The sequence below is a fragment of the Trichomonas vaginalis genome, chromosome II (assembly GCF_026262505.1).
Source record: "Trichomonas vaginalis G3 chromosome II, whole genome shotgun sequence".
Taxonomy (NCBI): domain Eukaryota; phylum Parabasalia; order Trichomonadida; family Trichomonadidae; genus Trichomonas; species Trichomonas vaginalis.
The window spans coordinates 10,181,129-10,202,610 of record NC_067204.1 but is presented as its reverse complement, the minus strand read 5'-3'; the positions used below and the strand labels follow the sequence as shown (position 1 = coordinate 10,202,610).

Below are 21,482 nucleotides of genomic sequence, written 5' to 3'. Positions count from 1 at the left end.
TCCTGTGTTGTTGTCTAAATGTCATGAGGTTAGAAATGAGGTTAGATCTAACCATCTACCCTAAAAATTATTTTTGGTGAATTCAATAAAAATAAATGGTTCATTTACTCACAATATTTTTGTACAAAACAACCCCAAGCTTTTAACTTCTTTTCTGCAGCTTCAAATGCTATCTTAGCGAGTTCATATTCTCTAAATTCTCTCTTTAAATCTTCTTGTTCCCATTGGTCTAGTTCGTATGGAGAATCTCTATAACCATAACATATCTCGCGTTCATGTTCTAATTGTTTTTCGCGCATTTTTCCAACTTCTTCTTCAAACAAATGTTCAGCATTCTCCACTGTATCTTCGAGTTCTTCTTCATCTAATTTCTCATGAACTTTCTTGTCTATGGAGTCCATAATTTTTCCAACTGCTATGCAATATTTTGGAGAAGCCCACATTGCTATATAGTTTATAAGTCTTGGGTCTACATACGTTCCTCTAACCTGTTTGATTTCATCAGGAATTCCCGCATGAATTTTGTATAAAAACCAACCGTCGGAATTCCGGCGGTTGCTATATTCTTCACAAAATGCCTTATAATACTCTTCCCAGGACTTATTTTCCAACAACTTTCTAAAGTCTTTCCTAAACTGCTGACACATCTTTGTTGCATTAATGTAACCATCCTTGTCTCTACGTAAGACTTCAATACCGTTATAAGTGCCTTTTGTGAATGTTTCGCCATTAGATTTGTTCGTGAATGTTTTTGCTTCGACTGACATTTCTGTTCTTACATACAAAATAAAAAAAATAAATAAAAATAATTTTAAAACTAACTTTATTTTTGGGTTGCATTATATTTCCCACTATGTTGTCTAAATGTCATGTTGTCACATTTTTTCAGAGAAGTTAAATAACCTGGTGACCTGGTGACCTGGTGACCTCATCAGTTATTCAAAAATAATTAATTATTGAATGACCTGAAAACATTAACGTAAACATTAACGAAACCATTAACGTAAACATTTATTTCTGCAGTTCATCCATTACTTCATTACCTAATTAATTACAAACATAAAATATATTTAGTTCATTCATTGAACTCTATACCATGCGTAAACTGTCATAAATGGTGGCATGTATTCTTTACTTTGTCCCGTTGTTTGTGTATATCCTGAAACGTGATGTGTATGGTTTCCTTCTCCCTGAGTGTCACTCCAGTAACAATTTATGGCAAACTTAACGTCATCTTTAACATCATATCCTTTACCTTTTGTCATTCCTGACCAATCCCAATATCTATGCTTATGCCAACCTGCTTGAGATGTGCTTAAATCTATGTAGTGACTGTGTGCAGGTAAATTTTCACCTGTAATCGTTTTACTTCCACCCATTTCCTTTGAAGAGTTTGCACAATACAAAAACCTGTCGACTATTTGTTCCCATGCACCAACACCAAGTACTACTTCTGGTCTGGTAGAGTTCATTGAAACATATAATGAGCCAACCGGGTAAATAAGATTCGGCAAAATTTGTTTAAGCACATTGAGTTCCTGTCTTAGATGCATAATACTATTGTCATTAGATATCAAAGTATCTACTAGACTTGTTGCCGGTGGTATTGTTGGACCTTTACTTGGCAAGGTTGTGTTTAGTGTAATATCATCTGCTGTAAAAGTTGTAAAACTTGTATGTGTATGAGTCTTATCTGCCTTCTCCTCTAACTCACCATCCACATATTCCTTATCTGCTTTCTTCTCTAACTCACTGTTGACATAAGTTTTATCCGCTTTAAGGTCTAAACATCCTGAAACCCATCCTGTATCAGCTTTAGTTTTTAAAATCTTTGATGTCCATTCATGATACCATCCAACCATTTCTTTAATTTCATTATCTTTTTCATTAACATATTCCTTATCTGCTTTCTTCATTAATGCACTAGCCACAAGTCCCTTATCTGCTTTCTCCTCTAACTCACTAACCACATATTCCTTATCTGCTTTCTTCATTAACTCACTATCCACATATTCCTTATCTGCTTTCTTCTCTAACTCACTGTTGACATATTCCTTATTTGCCTTCTTCATTAACTCACTGTTGACATATTCCTTATCTGCCTTCTTCATTATGTCATTTAGGAAACCTTTTATGAATTCCTCATTTAAATTAAATCTTCCAATCTTCAAAACTTTAGGAAATGCATTTAATGCGTAATATCTTTGTTCTTCTGGTGGAATTGATGTTATATCATCCGTTATTCCTTTAATTTTAGAATTCATAAATAAAATTTCTTTTATATTTGATATCACTGCACCACCCTTGCAAACGAATTCGAAATGGTCATTTTTCAATACTATCTCCAAATCTCCATATTTCAACCTTTGCGTTTGTTCTGCCGTCTTTGAATTATATGCATATAAGGCGTATGTAATGGTCTGTGCCTTAAGTTGTCGTGGTTGTTGTTGTTTAATCATTTATTATGATTTAAAAATAAATATTTAATCCGTTATCTCATCACCTATTTTTTCTATTTGAAATTGCCATAATATTTCATTCATGAATTCTAAATCACAATCAAATAGGTCAGTTACTCTAAATTTAATATTTGATAAATCTTTTGAATGAAGAATAAATGAATTCCCGGATAATTGAAACGGATATGATAAAGAAAATATGTTTAAGTTGATGGATAAAATGTTTTGTATTGATGGGTAAGAGTTAGGGTCTAATGTTTGATGTGAAAATCTCATTGGGGTATTAACTTTATCACATTTGATTAAAATGAAATTGGAACCAGTGTCAGAATACAAAACATCCCCAACATCTTTTTCAAAATTTAATATCCCCAACAATGAACGAAGATGAGGAGTACAAAATTTAATTTTCAGCGGAAATTTAATAAGGTTATTTATTTCATCAAGTTCAAAAAGTTTATCGGGTTTTGATTTAAAATTTTCTTCATACCATATGATAAATGATTCGTTTAAATAACTTAAAATCGTGTTAATATCCCATTTTCGTGATCACATTATTTATATGCATATCATACGTTTTTTCTTGGTCATCTTTAATAAATGATATATAATCTGAGGTCTAAAAGAATGGGATTAAATTTACCACTCACAGAAACGAGAGTAACATTATAAATTCCGCTAACTGTTAAATTTAATTCACAGCTATTATTCGAAATAATATTGATAATTGACATTTTTATTACGATTAAAAATATGGTAAAGCGTTATTTTCCAGTGATAAATAAAACTAGAATAAGATTACCTCAAGAATTCATAAATTCAACGAATAAGAAATTCATTCATGTTATAAATTTTAGTGTTTTCAGAAAATATGAGTCAATGTCATATTCATCATCAGGTTATATTTCACTTCATTCAAATTTAGTTCAATCAAACCCATATAATGACCATTTCATAAGATTTTCAGATGGTATTAAAAATGCAATTGATAGATTAAAATATGAACAGATTGACAATATCGAATTTTTGGAATTTTGGTTTAAATATCCCGATGGAAAAAAGATTGAAGTTAAAGATAAAGCTGATACTATAACAAAAACAATTACAATGACCGATCCAGATAGTGGGGAACAAAAAGAAATAAAACAAACGATAGAAACTGGTGAAAGGTCAATTATTATTGATTATGATTCAAAGGATTATTATTCGTTAATGTTAATGCTTGAATATTAAATAGCCTTAACAAAGAATTTTTCAAGTGATATTTTATATTCATCAACTATTTTATTATAAATATCATTATATGTTAAATGAAGTTCAGTTGTTGTTCCGTTCTTTGATATCTTAATTGTGCTAATATCCTTTATAGGATTTATTTTTGCAACTGTTCCGCAGCATGAAACATCATCATCTATGAAAAATTGAATCTTAACGTCTGAATCTTGAACATCACAAAGAATGGCGATAATGTGAATTAATGATTCATAAGGTAAAATAATTAAACCGGATTGGTCAATTAAATTTATTATTGAATCATAATTATCGGTTATTATATCACGGTAAATTTTCATTAATTCAGAATTAATGTCTATTTTATATGGCGCATTGCGACTGGAATCATAGATTCCTGGGTTCTCGATGTTTGATGAAAGAGGTGGGGGGTATGTTGGATATGTGGGAATTTCAACAGGTTCTTTACCGGGTTCAGATAAAATGATTGGGTCTCCATCTTCTTTATTTTCCTCCTCCTTTTTCGGTAAGTCACGAGTTAATAAATTTGGTTGAGTTGCTGACCTTGTTAATTCAGGGCTAACATTAACTTTAACATTTTGAATAATTCGTGATTTATCGTCATTTACGTTATAACCAACCGTAATCTCTGCTTTTGCGTTAGTGTTCTTTTGACTAGTGAAACGTCTTCTCATTTATAATTGAATAAAAAAATATATTTAAACTTTTATTTTGCTGGAACTTTTAAATCTATTATTCCCTGTATTTGTTCATGAAGTTGATTTTTAGCATTTTCATCGAAATTAATAGACCTAATATATTCATTAATTGCATTCTTATAATCAACTGATTTCTCAAATTTTCTTTTATCTGATTCCTTAACTAAATCATAAGTTAAACCTCGTTGCTGATATAATGGTTTCTTAATTAAATCTTTGAATGCTTGAGATAAAGCACCTGATGCAATTCTTGCTACTATAATTGGTTGGAATTGCTGTTTAAGTTCATCTTTAACATTTGCGAAAACTGGATCGAATAAAGCAACTTTAAAGAATTTCTTAGCTGAAATTTCAGGTCTAATATTTGCATATTGACCATCAAACTGGTTAGAATATCGTGGTAATCCATCCGGTCCCTCTTCAATAGCATTTAATTCTTCATTGAAATAAGAATATGGATTATGACGGTATGAATTAATTGGACCATGTTCACCTTCTCCAATGTATTGTTTAACGGCTTTTCCATTTTCATCAAATTGCATAGGATAACGTTCATTATATGCTTTACGTTTAGGATAATCAGATACAGTTAATTTATACCCATTTATGACTTTAATATTTCCTTGACCATCAGTAACGAAAACTTCATTTATACCATCAGGTTTTCCATTTGGTCCTGTAATGTCTGCTTCGTGTGCTTCCCAATTTGGACCATGACGTTTGGCATATGCTTGAGCTTCTGGTAATGTTAAAACGTTTCTCATTTGTTTTACATCCTTTTGAAGACCAGCAACAATATGAACTAATTCTTTCATTCCGTCTGGAACTTTCATAGTTCTATTATATGCACCCCTTTTGTTTGTCCCTTGTTTTAATGGAACCTGTAGAAGATTTGCTATTTCTGTCATGTTTAATTATAAATAAAAAATAAAAATTAATTATAAAAAGTTAATCAAATTTAACACATCCTTTATTTAAATCAACTATTATTTTTCCATGTTCTCCTAATTGTTGATATTGTGTGTAAAGTTCATTAATGCTCATTGGTAAATTCACTTGATAAAGCATAACGTTCAACTGTTGACGACTAAACCCACTGAAAATGAAAAGGGTGGACAGGTTTGATTTAATGTTTGTGCTTAATGCTTTGAAGTATTGAACAGCCATGAAGAATGAACACTGAATGTGTCGACATTGAGTTAATAATTGATTAAAATATGATTTCTCATTTGTTATTAGTTTTGATTTCACAGCATCATCTAGAAAAATGAGTGAATGCAAAAATTCTCTATCAAAATTTGAAATAGAAAGTGTTTCAAATAATTCATCCCGTTGTTTATCAATAATTTTATCCTCTAATCCTTGCTTCTTGATTGTATTATATAATTCTTTATACATTAAAAAGTTTTTTAAATAATCTTCTGCTTCTTCTTGTGATAAATAAATAATTGGAATTTTGATTAAATGCTTTAAAGATTCAAATGTATCATCTGAAGGTGAACCTGAACGGTTGATATAAATTAACACGTGTGAATAGGGGGAAGTGTTAGCAATAATGATAATTTGTTTTTATATCGTTAATGTTTTACCTTTATTTGTTTACCAATTGCTGCAGTGATTGAATTTAAGTAACATTCAGAATATGGAATTTTCATTAATTTTTCCTTAGATAGAGCATTTCTATTATCACTCAATGCTTCATTAATCATATCATCTATGTAGGTATTATATACTCCTGCTAATTCTTCAGAATTTAAATCCATTTAATCAAAATAAATTTATAATTTTAAACATTTCTATTCATCAATATTTCATCATATGAACTTCTATACTGTGGTGGTGTACCTGTTGGATGATATTTCAAACCTTCATCCGGTGTCCACGTCCAATATGTAGTCCTAGTAAACCAAACCTGAGGAGGATTTGTCACCTTTGAACAGTAAGTGTCATTTACACCCTGAATGATTGGATAAGCTTTCACTTGTACTGTAACTTGTGAGTTGAAAGTTTCTAATCCATCAAAGAATATACCCGCTCCATCACGTTGAACTGGAATAGTGCATAAGAATGAAGTTTGGTCTTTCCATGTTCTAACTAATGGTGTGCCATTATCATCATTCAGTGGTCTAGTTAATGAGTCCTCGTATTCTTCCGTGCATTCATTCACTCCATCTAAATCAGAAGCTTGAAGCATACGTGTAAAGAATATGTCACCCACTGTGGTCATCGCTTGATCGGGAAGTTTCTGAATCTATAGTGACCTGAAGACCTCGAAGCATTGGATTTTCTAAAACTGTTCTTTGCATTGCATTCTTCGGAAATGTTAACACAACATCTGTAACATTATGAAGGGCGTATGAGAAATCTGAGCTGATACCTTCAGGAGTGATGCAACCTCCATTTAGTGAACGAACGTCAATATGTTGAGCTGGAATCATGAATGGATCTTCCTTACTGAATAAACGTGGTATTGCTTTAATTGATTCTTCAATTAAACCATATCCTGGTGTAATGCATTTATCCTCTAAAACTTCCATCTTTGTGCATGAAATAATAACGTCATCAACTGTTGCCTCAGCAGATGTAGCGGCTAAGCTTGTAATTAATTTGGCAGGAAGTCCGATTTGTTGGAATTTGCGATCATATTTATAAACATGATTCATAATCTTTTCATAATTTTCATCAGTTATCTTTTCATAAACGTAATTTTGTAAATCAGCAACTCTTAACGGGTCAACCTGACAAAATACTAAAGTATCCCTGAAAACATAATATTTAAGAATGATTTCACCAAATGATTTAGGATAATCATCGAACGCCTGAAATGCTAACAAATCATTTACCGGAATAATCATATCAAAAGTGATATCAATTTCTTCATTTGCTTTCTTGAAAACTTCTGAAGGGTCAATATATTTACCACATACTGAGTTATCATATTTTTGAACATTATTATATAACGAATGAACAAACTTTTTAACTTTCCTTTCTGATTTCGGTTTATATGTTGCAAATGCGAAAGATTCACGGGCGCAATCCATCTGAAGATAACCGGCATCACCTCTTTCAGTTTCTACTTCTAATTGTTTAAAGCTTTGATTTGATGATTTGTAACCAACGAATAAACGCATGCATTTAAAAGCGGCATCACATGTGAAAGCTTTATTTGAAACTAGAGTTGCTCTAACTTTGCGTTTAATATATGTGTCACCTAATTGGTTCACATCATGAGCCGGATTTGTAATTCTTAAATGAGTTTGTTTATCATCAAAATATGGAGTATCAGAGTCATAGCATGAACTTTCAAGTTCTCTATAATATCTTCTACCGTCATTCTTTGCGAATATTTCATTTATTTTCGAATGAATGAAACACATTTCCATTAATCGGTTTAGTGTTTGGCACTAAATAGTTAGTCGTCATTTATTATTAAATAAAAAATCAAAATTAAAATATGAAAATGAATTTTTAATTTTAATGAAATAATCAACTATGGCTGCAGGATTCTTTAAAAAATTATGGGATAAAGTAAAAAGAGGAGCGCATAAAGTTTGGGAAACAATGAAGAAAGGAGCAAATTGGATATTTAAGAATAAAGAAGCAATTAGTGACATTGCTGAATCAATAACGCCAAAAGCTGCCCCAATAAGAGAAATTTTAAATAAAGGAGAAAAAGTTTATCAAAGACTACAACCAATACTAAGATAAAAATAATATTTATTTATTTTTCCACTATTTACCTCCTATTTTATTAAGTATTCCTTCAGCAATTCCACCAATTGCGTTACCTGCTTGTGCTCCCATCGCCGGATTACCTGCTTTAGTACCTAATACTCCACCTATGATAGTTCCTGCCGTTTTCGCTACTGGTGCCAAAAAGTTTGCAACAGGTTTAATAACCTTTTTATAAACCCAACCTGCAGCTTTCTTAATTCCATCCCATAATTTTTTAAAGAATCCCGCCGCCATTTCTGATTTAATATTAATTAAAAAATATATTTCATCACTTATATGAGAGAGGGTCAAAGTTGCTATTTGTCACTTTTCCACAAGAATCTAATGGGGAAAAGTTATCATATAGTTGATCTCATTCACTGAGGTGAGAGATGCATGTAGTGTAATGGGATAAACAGTGTGATTGCTGCTCTACGTCCTAGGTTCGAGATACATTGGCTTAATTTTTTCTCTTTTTTATTGACGTAAACTATTCAATTTTTGTGTTCTCCATTCAAATTTCAGAATTTTTTTGCAGATTTCACGCTACATTCGAAGTTACCTTTTGTAACAACCACCACTGCCTACGAAAGACGAAAGTGTGTCACGATTTCACCCGGAAATCCGACGGTTGTTTAAGAGTATGCACTTTTGTCACCTACTCATCACTTATATTCTAATTTTTATTTAATGATAAATGAAACCGATTTTAAAAATAAATGAAACAGAGGAGGAAAAAATAAATGAAAGTGAAAATGTTCAACAAAAAATAAACGTTGTTAAACCAATTACTGAAATAAAAATTTTTTCATCTGTTGAAGAATTTAATGACTATTATGATAACAATAAAAAATTATTTGAAGAATTGACAACATGTAAATTGAATAAAATGTTTAAAATTGATGGATTCAAAATTTCAAAAATAAAAGGAGTGGTTAGTTTGAAATCTATTCCTCAATCAAGAATCACCTCATTAATGAAAATAGATGATTTAACAAAAAGAATGGAAATTATTGAAGAGCGAATGAATCAAATAATTGATTTCATAAATTCAAATAATCATTAATTTTCAATTTCTTTTTCTCGTTTATGAGGTCTTTGATTATGACTCCATTGATTCCATGAAATTAAATATTCTTTATCATTATATTTATACCTCATTAGCTTATTTTGGCTTTCATATTCATTTAATAATTCACAATCTTCATTTTTAAATTGAAGTTTAACCCATTCAGGATTTAAACAATGTTTAATTAATCGCGGAATATCTGACATCATCTATATATAGCTTCTTTTATAAAAGATAAAAAAATAAATTATTTTAAAATTAATGTTAATTTTTTAAAATGTGTTTAGTATATAATATTTATTACTAATTTATTTAATAATGTCGCGCTTTCTTACGAATTCATGACTTAAAAAAACGTAAGAAAAAATTTTTATATCATCTATATATAGAAGATGTGAAAATATACCCTCATCTATATATAGACGTAACAAAAAAAGTCACACAACCCTTCCACATATACTACTAAAACGTAAGAATAAAAACCGTAAGAATCATACATTTTTTACTTCATATGTTAAAAAAAATGATACAAAATCGTTCAATATTGTATGAATTCTTACGTTTACAAAAAAAGTCACACAACCCGTCCACATATACTACTCAAATTGTCTCAGTTTGATTGAATTAATAATCATATGAATGAAGGCACCAATCGTAAGCGATCATGAAGAACCCATCAAATTAGCTTATTCATGAGAGAATTCGGCATAAAATATTAAAATTTTATTGTTTTACGTTATTTCAATCACACATTTTCTACACACTCTAAATATCAATCGCGAAACTTTTCTGGATCTTGAAAAGTGACAAGATTTTGAGAATTATAAACGATAAAATTTAGCATTGAATTTTTATTATTTTTTTTTTCTAAGGCGAAAAATTTTTTATGATTGGGATGATTGCAACTGCTAGAAGGAAACCAACAGGTGCTTTACCCAAGAAAAAGAATTTAATACGGACACACAGATCAAGATCTCCAAGTAAAAAAAGAAAATACCTTGGATACAGATTAATTGGATCTGGTACTTTTGGTTCTGTTTATAAAGCGCGAACTATTGCCGGTAAAGTTGTTGCTATTAAAAGTGTTAAACAAGATCCGCAATATAAAAACAGAGAATTAGAAATATTAAAAATTCTTCATTCAAGATATTGCATAAAATTAAAAGATCATTACTTTACACGGAAGAATAACGGAAAAGATGTATACTTAAATATAGTTATGGACTATTTTCCATATACTGTACACTCATATACAATGAAATTACGAGATCAACAGAAACGAATTGGAAATACACTGCTAAAAATCCTTGCGTATCAAATTTTCGCTGGTTTAAGATACCTCCATGCTAAAGGAATCGTTCACCGCGATATAAAACCAGAGAATATTATGTTCAGTCCTGTTACAGGGAAACTCAAAATCACTGATTTTGGATCAGCAAAAGTTATTAAACCAGGCGATACTAGTGTTTCTTACATTGCTTCTCGATTTTATCGAGCTCCAGAATTAATTTTAGGATGCGAACAATATACAGGCGCAATCGACGTTTGGGCAGCAGGGTGCGTCATAGCAGAGATGCTCAGAATGGGTGAAGTCCTTTTTGAAGGAATGACAGGAACTGGTCAAATTATTCCAATAATACAGCTCTTAGGAAAGCCTACACAATCAGACTTGAGCTCATTCCAACACACAGCACCAGTTCCGACATCATTGACCAAACCGATTATCAAATTAGAAGATCAATTACCGAAAACAACCAATTCAAAGCTGATTGCTCTTCTAAAACAGATATTTGTTTATAATCCAACAAAGAGAATAACAGCTGCTCAATGTCTTCAACATCCATACTTTGAAGACTTATTTAAAGAAGGCAAGATGATACCCAATACAGATAGACCTGTAGCATCAATAATTAATCGCCAATTACCTTAAATTATGTTTATAAATATGTTTTTTATATATTGTTTATTTTTATCTAGTTTTTAAGGCCGTTAGCTCAAGATCTTATACTAGAAAAATACAAGTTATTTTATATTCTGATGTACAATTTAGATTTTTAATTAATTTCAAAAATATATACTTCATTCATATTCATCTTCCATTTCTTCTTCACCGTATTCATCGTATTCACTCTCTGAATCGTTGTTATCCTCGGCTGCTTCTGATTTAGCGTAATCTTTAATAAAGGATTTATATGTCCATTCTACCATTGGTTCATCACACTGATCTTGTGTAAGAAGGAAATCGTATAACAATGATAGTTTGTTCTTTTCGCGGCCTTGCCCTTCGTCATCATCGCTGTCTTCTGCAAAGTCTGGGAGTTGGCTAACTTGGGTAATAGGACCTGGAGCATCTGCATCTGGTTCTTTTTCTACTTTTTCTGGAGCATCGCCAACAGGAACTGTTTCGAGATCTAAATCATCAATATCTGAGGAGTCTGAGTCATTAGTAGGTGCTAGATTTTTCTTGGTGAGAGTCATTGTATTCCTAACTGCTTGTGGTCTTTGTCTTGTTGGGCGTGCTGGTTGTTGTGTTTGTTCCATCGAATCTTTTGCTGGAATAGGTGGGAGTTCGTCTAAATTATTGTCTTGCTGATTTTTGGTAATATTGGAAAGATTCAAGCGTAAGTTTGGAATACCTCCAGTACCTGACATATAATTTTTACTTTTATAAATTCAGCCCAAATTAATCGTTACAAAAAATAAAAAACGTTCATAGAGAATCTAGAAACTTGAGCAAATTTTGGAGGATAAAAGTTATCATGAACAGATCACTTACATGATATAAGACACAAAATATATCTATACAGCCTGAAAAAGCATAATATCTTTTCATATTTGTTTATTGCTATATAGTAATTGGAGACTTATTGATATTAATTAAACACGGTCGCATGTAATTCAAATAACAAACTCTTAATGGAATTAGCGAATGCAAATTTATATCAATCTAGAATAAGGTCATGTTTTGATAATCCTACTATTATATAATATTAGTTTTGTAGTTGATGTAAGAAATAGAATACATAATCCTTTAAATTGTTGTATTTGTTTCTAGAATTTCCACATATTGATAAAATTTGTTATCTTCTCTAATTTAGGATATCCGAAATAACCAAAATGGTATCATATAATGATACGACGACTATTCCGTTGTTATATCAATATTAAAATCATGAGGATTTATAAAAGTCATTTTAGTTAAGGACACGAATTACTCCAGTCATCCTTCAAGAGTTATTTTAAGATACCAGTAATTTTATAATTTCAACTTAATCGTTGAAAATATTCAGAATTAATAAAGTCAAAGAATACAACAAGCTCATATAGCAAAATCAAATATTTACATCGAAAACATTCAAATCAGACCTTAAAAACGATTAAATCGAGTTCCAGAATCTCATGAATTTATAAATTAACATTTAAAAATATTGTGATGTTTACATTCGATATTTTGAGAATCTTATCGCATTTCGGATTTACATATCGAAAATGACAATTATAAGTAGGAAATATTGACTGAAAATTTCAAACTAATAGGTTCCCAATGTCCAAAAAGAAGTTTGTGTATATTTGGAAATTCAAAATTTTTAAAAGCTTGAATATTGATCTAAATAGAGTTCGATTAAAATTACCTATGGAAGTGATGCTATTTTAGCTATGCCGGAAATCAATTATTTTTCGATATTTTTTTGGACAATAAAATGTCATACTTAAATTAATTTTAATCTTGAAAGCATCCGTAGTCATTTGGGAATTAATATACTACAAAGGTTATTGCAGATTTCATTCAGAAACAATCGAAAATTTACTTTCATTTTTTGAATGGAAAATGAACGCATATGAATATTAGAGTTGATTTAGAGAATCGCCAAATGCTGTAACAAATGGCTACCAAATAATGAATTGGTGAAATGATAGCTGCTATTATATGCCTGTAAAAAAGAACTTTTGAATTGTTAGAAATATCCATGCTGAAATGACAAAATATATGATCAGATTGCAATGATAGTGCTGTGGTATAATAATGGAGCTAAAAGGATGTATCTGAATATTCTGAAGGATATCAAAAATGACAATTGAATAAAATAAAGTTACAAATAATTTGAGAAAAACAGATATCATTATGTAATAGCAAGCTGGCCAAATACATTTTATTGTTTCAGTATCATTTTTAACATTTTGAATAAACTGCCTCAATTGATTGAGAGAAAACTATATTAACCGCCATAAAGTTTCCTGACTGTATAATCTATAGAAACATTACACTATATATTGTATATTTCGAATGATTTTTTTTGAATGAAGGTTCAAAATTTGAAGCAAACTAATGTTTCCTTTAAAAAGATTTTCGGTTTTGTAAAAATAAATAGCAATCATCTTTTTTATTTGCAATAATTATTTGTTGTATCATAATTCGAATAATTTTATTTGTAGCCAATATAAAAAAATACAATCAGTATTCAATTCATTTACACTCAGAATATCTTATATCGATAATAATTGATAATATCTGAATATAATTAAAAAAAAAAAAAAAAAAAAAAAAAAAGGTAGTGGGGCTTCCAGGCACTTCGTGCCTTCTAGCCCCGAAGATGTTTAGTATAAATGAAGTTCTTATATACGGGTCTTCCAGGAGCTTTTCACAAAATATATATGTTTTCATGTTTTGTCACTTTTCTGTCACTTTTCAGGAAAAAACATTTTTATTGTATATAAAATGAATTTTACAAAACCACCGTTACCGTTCTTTGGAAATAAGAGTAGATGTAAAGATATTATATTGAGAGAACTTAAGAAACTACCGAATGGTCTAACATTTGTAGATTTGTTCGGTGGAAGTTTCTATATATCCCATTTGTGCCATACAATATTCCCAGACTCAAAGATTATATGCAATGACTTCGACAACTATATGGACCGTCTCAAACATATTCCAGACACAAACAATATATTGAAAGAGTTAAAAGAAAAGATACCTATAGGTAAGATGGAACGTATACCATTAGATAAGAAAAATACTGTCAGAGAGGTTTTGAAAAAAGCAGAGTATATTGACTGGGATAGTATATCTTCTAGACTATTATATAGTGGTGCTATAAGAGTTCATGACATTGAAACACTTATGTCAAAAGTTTTATATCTTAACTATACAAATGTTTTCAAAGAGGACATAGAAAAATATATTGAGGGTATAGAGTTTGTGAGATGTCATTGGACAGATTTGTATGAAAAATATAAAGACAAGGAAAATGTTTTCTTTATAGTGGACCCGCCGTTCTATAACACATGGGATTTTCAATACCAAGTAGACTGGACTTTGAGAGACTCTTTAGAAACTTTAGACGTTTTACATAACCATCCATGCTTTTACTTTACATCCGATAAAAGTGGTTTGGAAACCGTTATGAGATGGTTAGAGGACATACATGACTATGAGTTTAGATATGACAAGATAGAATATGAGAGAGGTCCTATAAACTGGAGAAAGTGTCACAATAAAGAAATTTTATTAGTAAGTAAATGTGGTTTGAAATAGGACTACTTGTTTTAGGTTTTTTCCATTGTGTCATTTACTTATTTGACGTGGCAGAAAGGTACAGAGAATATGAAGATGAACCAATACCAGCAAATGTTCAGCATATGTACTCGTAAGAGATATTTTTATCTAATATTAAATGGACGCACAGAACTTAGCGAATGCACAGCAACCTGGACAACCAAACCCAGAGAATATTCCAAATGAAGTTAGAATACAAACTGCAATGGCAAACTATGGTCAAGTGCCAACAGATGTACAAATGCAAACTGCCATGTCAAATGACGCTGCGTTAGGTTTGCCACCATGGTATGCAAATATGAGATGGAAAGAGTTTTATACAAACCCTGAAGTGGGATATAAACAACTCTATGCAGATGACGCGAACACAGGAGTTGACCCAGAGTATGTTTTCTACCAGAGGAGAAATAGAATGTATGAGCTCCAGTTAAAGAATGCTATGGAACTCAACAGGAGACGTAAGAGACTAGGCGGACATTAGATTTTTACATATAGTAAAATGGGTTTCTTCAGTAAGATAGGAAACTTCTTTCGAAATGTTGGAAGAGGTATATGGAATGGAATAAAAACCGTAGGAAGAGGAATTTGGAACGGAGTCAAAAATATTGGTAAAAGAGTAGGTCAGTTCGTTGGTATTATACCTAAAGACCCTGAACCAGAAGAACAAGCTCCTGTTATACAACAGCCTGAACCTGCACCACAGTCTAGTTGGCAACCAAATCCAACACCTCAACCGTATTAAAAAATTATATTTTTACCGTTCGATAGTAGTTGTATATGAAACTAAGTTCTAAGTAAAACGCATGGTATAATGGAATTATTCTTTTCTTCCATCTGTAGTAAACCATACTTGAAAGTCTGAAATACTTCCACTTGGTGGTTCGTATAACTTTGTAGGTTTTTCGTAAAAGTCATTTGCCAAGCATAAGAAAGAGTTTTGGGCGCCAGAAAATGAAGCATGAACAATAATAGCAGCTGGGTCGAAAACATCTTTAAATAAATATGGTTCATCTCTTGCATATCGACTGTAAATATTTGCTAAAGGAAGTTCGACTTTCTGATTTAACATTCTTTGCAAATAATACCATGACATTGCAGTGAATTCTGTATATATTTGTTCGTCTTTCTTTGGATTGTCTTCGTAGATTTGAAATGACACTTGTGAATTTTGTTTGTCATATACAATTCTCACATAAAGTGTGCTCTCGGTATTTGCATATTCATCAGCATATTTTGCATAACATGAATTTATTTTATCTTCTATATTTTTTAACGCAGTCTGTAGAGAAGATGAAAGGTCAACTTGTATTAGCTCAATTTCTTCCCACATTTTTCGTTTCCCTTCAGATATATAATCTATATGAAACCTTACAATAAATGGAAAACTTTTATCTTCTACAGACACAAACTTCATTCTACGAAAGCCAATAGCTTTTGTGACAGATGGGTCTCTTAACCATCTTAATGGGTAGTCAAAACGATAGCCTTCATGCTTTACGGTCTCTGTCTCAAACTTTTGACCGACATTAGTAAAAAGTTCATCTAATGGTTTAGTTGTAGCAACTCTTGAATTTTCTTTTTCTATTGAAAGCATATTTTATCTAGAATAAAAATGTCGAAAGAAACAGCGTCTATGAGAGAAATACAACACAACCGACAACTCATTATGCAAGCTCTAAATAAGAACACAACAAACTTTTCAAACTATTCTAAGATATCTGAGTCATTGAAAGAAGGAAACTTAAAACTGACGATAAACCCATTGACAGACGAGTTTCTGTTTCAAGACAGTAAGAACCATACTGTTTGTATAAATCCAACAAAAGGAACTTTAAACGAGAAACCTATAAAAGAACTTCTTTTGAAAGCAGATGTTGACAACAAAGCTGACAAAGAGTATGTCATTGAAAAAGTTCAAGAAGAACATGACAGAGCAGATGCAACATATGCAACGAAAGAACATACTCATCCTGAACTAGCAGACAAAACATATGTTGACAATAAAATGTCAAGTGAAGTGACAAGAGCTGAAAACGAATATTCTAAAAAGACTCATACACATTCTATATCTGATATTACAAACTTACAAGAAACCTTAAACAGTAAAAGTGCCGTTGGACATACACATACATCTTCTGAAATAACAGACTTAAACGTTAGCCTTGAAAAGAAAGCAGATAAAACATATGTCAATGAAATATACCAAAGTTTAGTTGGAACAAAAAATATTGAAACTATTGTTGGTGACTTTTCTGTCAATGAAGAAAATAAATATTTTAGATGTGAGTTTGTACACTCCTTAAGAAATGGTATACGGTATAAACTCATTCCGAAAAATAACAATGAAATGTATGTAAGCTATATAAAGAATGATGGTACACAAGTTAAAGTTCCATTAGACAACAACTGCTACTTAAACTTATATGGAGACGAACAAAAGAAATATTTAAGAGTTTATGAAATGGCAGATATGACATTACCTAACCCAGCTCCAGCACCATATTATTATGACTATGGTGTTGACGCACGTGTAGACCCAAAAAAGCAAACATTATATTTAGAATATTATAGATATAAAAGATATAATGCAATAGAAAAAACGAGAATAGTATATTATTATACAGATGACAGAAATAAATATTATAGTCAAGATTTTACCTACCCTGAAAACATAAGATTATATTATAAAAAATATTCTGACACAAACCAGAAGAAACCTGAAATAGTTACACTATATTTTAAGTTCAAAAGAGACAATCCTATATTATCTCATATGTTTGATTTAATGAACCCAGTAGGTTCTATTTATACATCTATGGAAGCAAGAAGTCCTCAAGTAATGTTTGGTGTTGGTGCATGGGAACAAATAGTCGACAGGTTTTTGTATTGTGCAAACTCTTCAAAGGAAACAGGTGGAAGTAAAACGATTTCAGGTGAAAATTTACCTGCACAGTCACTACATAGATTTAAGTACATCTCAAGCAGGTTGGCATAAGCATAAATTTGGGATTGGCAGCTTGAAAAAAGGTAAAGGATATGATGTTAAAGACGACGTTCAGTTTGCTATAAATTGTTACTGGAGTGACACTCAGGGAGATGGAAACCATACACATCGCGTTTCAGGATATACGCAAACAACGGGACAAAGTAAAGACTACATGCCACCTTACATGACAGTTTACGCATGGTATAGAATTGCTTAGTCGTCATTTTCAACTTCTTTAGCATATTCGTCAGGAGTTGTCTTATATTTGTTAGGAACTGTCTTTGAAAGTATACCACCTTGAACTTTGACAAGTTGAAACGAGGTCTGACAATAGTAGTTTTATCTTCTGCTTGCAGTCTGTACATTTTGCCATGTTTGCCTAAAAACTTCATAATATTCTCTTGTATACTTTCTTCTATTTTTACGAACACGAATGCGAGTACCTGTCGAGTTCCCATTTTGTCATAGTCAATAGTATTTTCATATGGGTCGCGTTTAGGTATTTCTATTTTTACTTTGTCACCTTTCTTAAGTTTGAAGCCTGGCATTCTTTCTTGTTTGTCTCTTTTGACTAAACTATTAAAAATATAGTTTCTCTAAGTCAGGGTTGTTTTTCATTCTTCGGGGGAGTGGTTTCCCAAACCTTTTTGTTTACGGCTATTGTAAATATTTAAAAACTTGTCTCATCTTTGCCATGGAGAAATGTTATACTTGTCGTCATATGACATTTCATCTACCTCACCACCTTGTGGTTGGTTTAAGTCTCTTAAGATTTTTATACAACTGTCAATGACACCAAGAGCAGAATGGTTTTGGTCGACAATGAAATATTGTTTACATTTTTTGAACGCAGATAGTTTTTAATATCGTCTGATTTGAAAGAACTTTCCAGTCAGATGTCAGTTTTGTTGGATGGTATTTGTCAACGAATATTGTCAAAGCAGTTTTCACATCTAAAATATTTTTGGACCAATGGTATGGCTTCACAGTATCTTGTGTTTTGACCGACAAAAATATTAGCCAGTATGGTGGTCCATCTTTCTAACCTCGGAATTTTCCAAGATATCCATAAACCAAGCATTTGGTGTTGAACTAAGATTTTTACCATGAGTGCTTTCTTTGTCGCTTTAGAAACATAGGGTCCTTGTTTGGATTCGTCATTTTTACCCATAAGAAATGGGTTTATTTGGCGCATTAGCAGGAGTTGCATCCAGATTTTTGCCCGCAGGGAACAATAGCCAGAGGTGCATTGGAATTGGAAGGAAGATTTTGAGTACATTAGGTATACTAAAGAGAAAGCACAACCTATTAACAAACTGTACAGAAAGGTTGGGATGTTAGCACGAGATGCAGCAAATCTTATTCCAAATCCTGAAACAAGAGAAAAGTTCAAGGATGGATGGACAATGTAGGAAGACAAGCAGGAAACTACTATAACAAAGCAAATGACTACTATAACCAAGCAGGGCACTATATGGACCAAGGTGAAAGATTCTTTAACAGAGGATATAAACCATGCACAACAGTGGGTAAACAACAACCAACCGCAACCGCCTCAAACGTGGGGAATGTAAATTTTTTTACTGAGATGAAATGAACAATACAGCATTGAGACAAATGGGCTCAAGATGGATTTGTCGGCTTCCAGCAGTTACACACCAACGTGTTTGTCAAGTTCTTCCTATACCTCAGAAGTTTTAGACCGACTTAAAAAACCTAAACAACCAGTTGAAAAACAAACCAAACTAAAATTTTTTACTGAGATGAAATGACCGAAGAAGTTGAAACGGTAGATTTGACACCACAAACAAAAAGTTCAGAACCATTGTCAAAACCTGTCAAAGAACTTACAGATGAAGAGAAAAATCAATAATAAAAGTGCCAGGTCTGGAAATACAAACCCTAACTAAAAGTCACTTTCATAGAAATGGAACGGCTAGTATCTCAAAAAAGAAACAGACTCTCACAAATAAATATTGAAGTCTGAAGGAGCTTTCGAGACAACAGATGGAAAAGTTTACTTCACTGACCAACAGTTCATTATAGAACATCTCATTGACTTAGAGTCGAAATATTCTAAACTTTACAACAAACACAAAAAGTTGAAAGGAAAACAAAAACAAATGGCATATGATATTTATGAAGATGTTGACGACACAACTGTTCCTGCAAGTGAGTAAAGTCAGAGGAACCGAAAAGTGACGAAAAACCGATAGAAGAAGAAAACCAAAAACTGAAGATAAACCAAAACCAAAGTTTAGTTTCCAAACTAAACCAATCAACCTTCATTAGCTGTATGGGTTGGCGTCAAAGACTTATGGCAGGCAGGTTATGAAAAGTAAAGAAAAAAATATTTTTTTATTTTTATAAAAATGCCCCCATATAGAATGGATATAAAATCTGCTAGAATAAAAAGCAGAGTTCAAAGATATGGTTGGAAGTTTCGAAGAATTTTAAATATAGGAAGGGAAGACCCATAAAAGTCTATGACAAATTGTCTGGTCTTCGCTACGAAATGGATTGGAAACAGCACGTGCAAATTATCCAAACAGACTAGAGAGGTTAGAAGAAGAACGTCTTATGGACATGCCTTTCGATGTTAGTGAACCTCAAGTTGAAGGACACGACGGCTTTGCCAGATTCTACTGGAAACATGACGAACAATTGCATCCTTTGAGAAGGAAAAAAGGAAAAGTGAAGACGCACATGCTCCCATGGAAAGAACAAGATATGCATATGAAAGTATCGTGAAGTTAGAAGTCAAATTACATCTGGTCGAACCTTTACAGTAAACTTTGACGAAGGAAAGAACAAAGAAGGCTTCATGGGTACTTGCTGCCATTCAAGACGGAAATAAGAAAGGATACAATCTCAGATTGACATAACAGATTTGGATGGTCACATTTACTATGCACATGGCAATGTCACAACAGCTGCAATGCTTCTTGACGCTTTCAAGACTACAAAGAGAGAACAAATGGTTGACTCCGACTCAGACATTTTGAATGCAATTGAAGGAATTGCAAGTGTCAAGTTCGAATGGTACCAACCTAACCCTCAAGCAGTCAGAAACATGCTGGATACTTCCCGTTCATAAATAAGTCTGACATTGACTTGACAAGGTATGGAATTTACAATTCAATTGAAACAATTGTCAATGAACCTTTATTCTTACATGTCTCAGGAACTCTGGTCTTGTTACAGATGAGAAAATGAAGTATCTTGAGTCATGTGTGAAGACAAGGTACATTCAAGATCAATTTGGACGGTCGATTGGATGTCTCAATGGAAGTTTGTTTATAGCATCTTGAAGTTCTTGCAACCTCATTGGAAGTTCTTCTGGTTCAGGTTGGTATCCGAACAATCCAACTCCTTTTGGAGCTGTGTACTTCTTTTGTGCTAGAACTTTGTCTAGAACGACTTTTGGTCTTACCAACAATGAAAAGTTTGTTTCGTCTTTTGGTACAAAAGTTTCTGTCAGCTTGTCATCTGGAATTGGTTCCAACAAACCTTTCTCGAAAAGAATGTTTACAGCTCTGACAATGTTGCACTTGCCTTTTCCGAACAATGGGTTTGTAAGACTTTCGTTCAACATGAAGTGGTTGTGGACAATTACAATCTTCAAACCATGGTAAATTGAACTCAACAACATAGTCGTCATGTGAAGAACCTTTAGCTGTAGGTATGTTGACTCGGATAATTGACATTTGCCAACGTGCATTTTTTGACAATTGACCTCTGAGAATGT

The 21,482-nt window shown here is 32.1% G+C and overlaps 10 protein-coding genes and 1 pseudogene across 11 annotated transcripts, besides 3 other annotated features; 3 read left to right on the top strand and 8 right to left on the bottom strand.

Annotated features, from left to right (window-relative positions):
- Nucleotides 1–6,768: part of a mobile genetic element that runs on past the window's edge.
- TVAGG3_0518690 (uncharacterized protein) lies at nt 105–767 on the bottom strand (the record flags this gene model as incomplete). The annotated part of the gene is made up of 1 exon (XM_051237155.1): nt 105–767. One exon carries the CDS (start codon nt 765–767, stop codon nt 105–107), a length of 663 nt encoding a protein of 220 aa, XP_051094979.1.
- On the bottom strand, nt 1,080–2,459 carry TVAGG3_0518680 (phage tail repeat-like family; the record flags this gene model as incomplete). The annotated part of the gene is made up of 1 exon (XM_001309060.1): nt 1,080–2,459. The coding sequence occupies one exon, from the start codon at nt 2,457–2,459 to the stop codon at nt 1,080–1,082; it is 1,380 nt and encodes a 459-aa protein (XP_001309061.1).
- TVAGG3_0518670 (uncharacterized protein) lies at nt 3,832–4,384 on the bottom strand (the record flags this gene model as incomplete). The annotated part of the gene is made up of 1 exon (XM_051237154.1): nt 3,832–4,384. A coding segment is annotated over one exon (553 nt), but the record flags the coding sequence as incomplete, so codon positions are not given.
- TVAGG3_0518660 (uncharacterized protein) lies at nt 4,417–4,950 on the bottom strand (the record flags this gene model as incomplete). The annotated part of the gene is made up of 1 exon (XM_051237153.1): nt 4,417–4,950. One exon carries the CDS (start codon nt 4,948–4,950, stop codon nt 4,417–4,419), a length of 534 nt encoding a protein of 177 aa, XP_051094977.1.
- TVAGG3_0518650 (uncharacterized protein) lies at nt 5,357–5,806 on the bottom strand (the record flags this gene model as incomplete). Its single annotated transcript, XM_051237152.1, has 1 exon — nt 5,357–5,806. The coding sequence occupies one exon, from the start codon at nt 5,804–5,806 to the stop codon at nt 5,357–5,359; it is 450 nt and encodes a 149-aa protein (XP_051094976.1).
- A 1,372-nt stretch (nt 6,769–8,140) lies between the features above and the next one.
- TVAGG3_0518630 (N-acetylmuramoyl-l-alanine amidase family) lies at nt 8,141–8,377 on the bottom strand (the record flags this gene model as incomplete). Its single annotated transcript, XM_001309059.1, has 1 exon — nt 8,141–8,377. One exon carries the CDS (start codon nt 8,375–8,377, stop codon nt 8,141–8,143), a length of 237 nt encoding a protein of 78 aa, XP_001309060.1.
- Nucleotides 8,378–8,756: 379 nt separating this feature from the next.
- Nucleotides 8,757–8,786: a mobile genetic element.
- A 1,282-nt stretch (nt 8,787–10,068) lies between these two features.
- On the top strand, nt 10,069–11,128 carry TVAGG3_0518610 (STKc GSK3 domain-containing protein; the record flags this gene model as incomplete). Its single annotated transcript, XM_001309058.1, has 1 exon — nt 10,078–11,121. One exon carries the CDS (start codon nt 10,078–10,080, stop codon nt 11,119–11,121), a length of 1,044 nt encoding a protein of 347 aa, XP_001309059.1.
- An 85-nt stretch (nt 11,129–11,213) lies between these two features.
- On the bottom strand, nt 11,214–12,149 carry TVAGG3_0518600 (uncharacterized protein; the record flags this gene model as incomplete). The annotated part of the gene is made up of 1 exon (XM_001309057.1): nt 11,271–11,843. The coding sequence occupies one exon, from the start codon at nt 11,841–11,843 to the stop codon at nt 11,271–11,273; it is 573 nt and encodes a 190-aa protein (XP_001309058.1).
- Nucleotides 12,150–13,908: 1,759 nt separating this feature from the next.
- TVAGG3_0518590 (phage tail repeat-like family) lies at nt 13,909–14,727 on the top strand (the record flags this gene model as incomplete). Its single annotated transcript, XM_051237151.1, has 1 exon — nt 13,909–14,727. One exon carries the CDS (start codon nt 13,909–13,911, stop codon nt 14,725–14,727), a length of 819 nt encoding a protein of 272 aa, XP_051094975.1.
- Nucleotides 14,728–15,247: 520 nt separating this feature from the next.
- On the top strand, nt 15,248–15,490 carry TVAGG3_0518580 (serine threonine-protein phosphatase family; the record flags this gene model as incomplete). The annotated part of the gene is made up of 1 exon (XM_051237150.1): nt 15,248–15,490. The coding sequence occupies one exon, from the start codon at nt 15,248–15,250 to the stop codon at nt 15,488–15,490; it is 243 nt and encodes an 80-aa protein (XP_051094974.1).
- A 16-nt stretch (nt 15,491–15,506) lies between these two features.
- TVAGG3_0518570 lies at nt 15,507–16,342 on the bottom strand (annotated as a pseudogene). Its single transcript has one exon. A coding segment is annotated over exon 1 (836 nt).
- Nucleotides 16,343–16,792: 450 nt separating this feature from the next.
- Nucleotides 16,793–20,986: a mobile genetic element.
- Nucleotides 20,987–21,482: the final 496 nt, after the last annotated feature.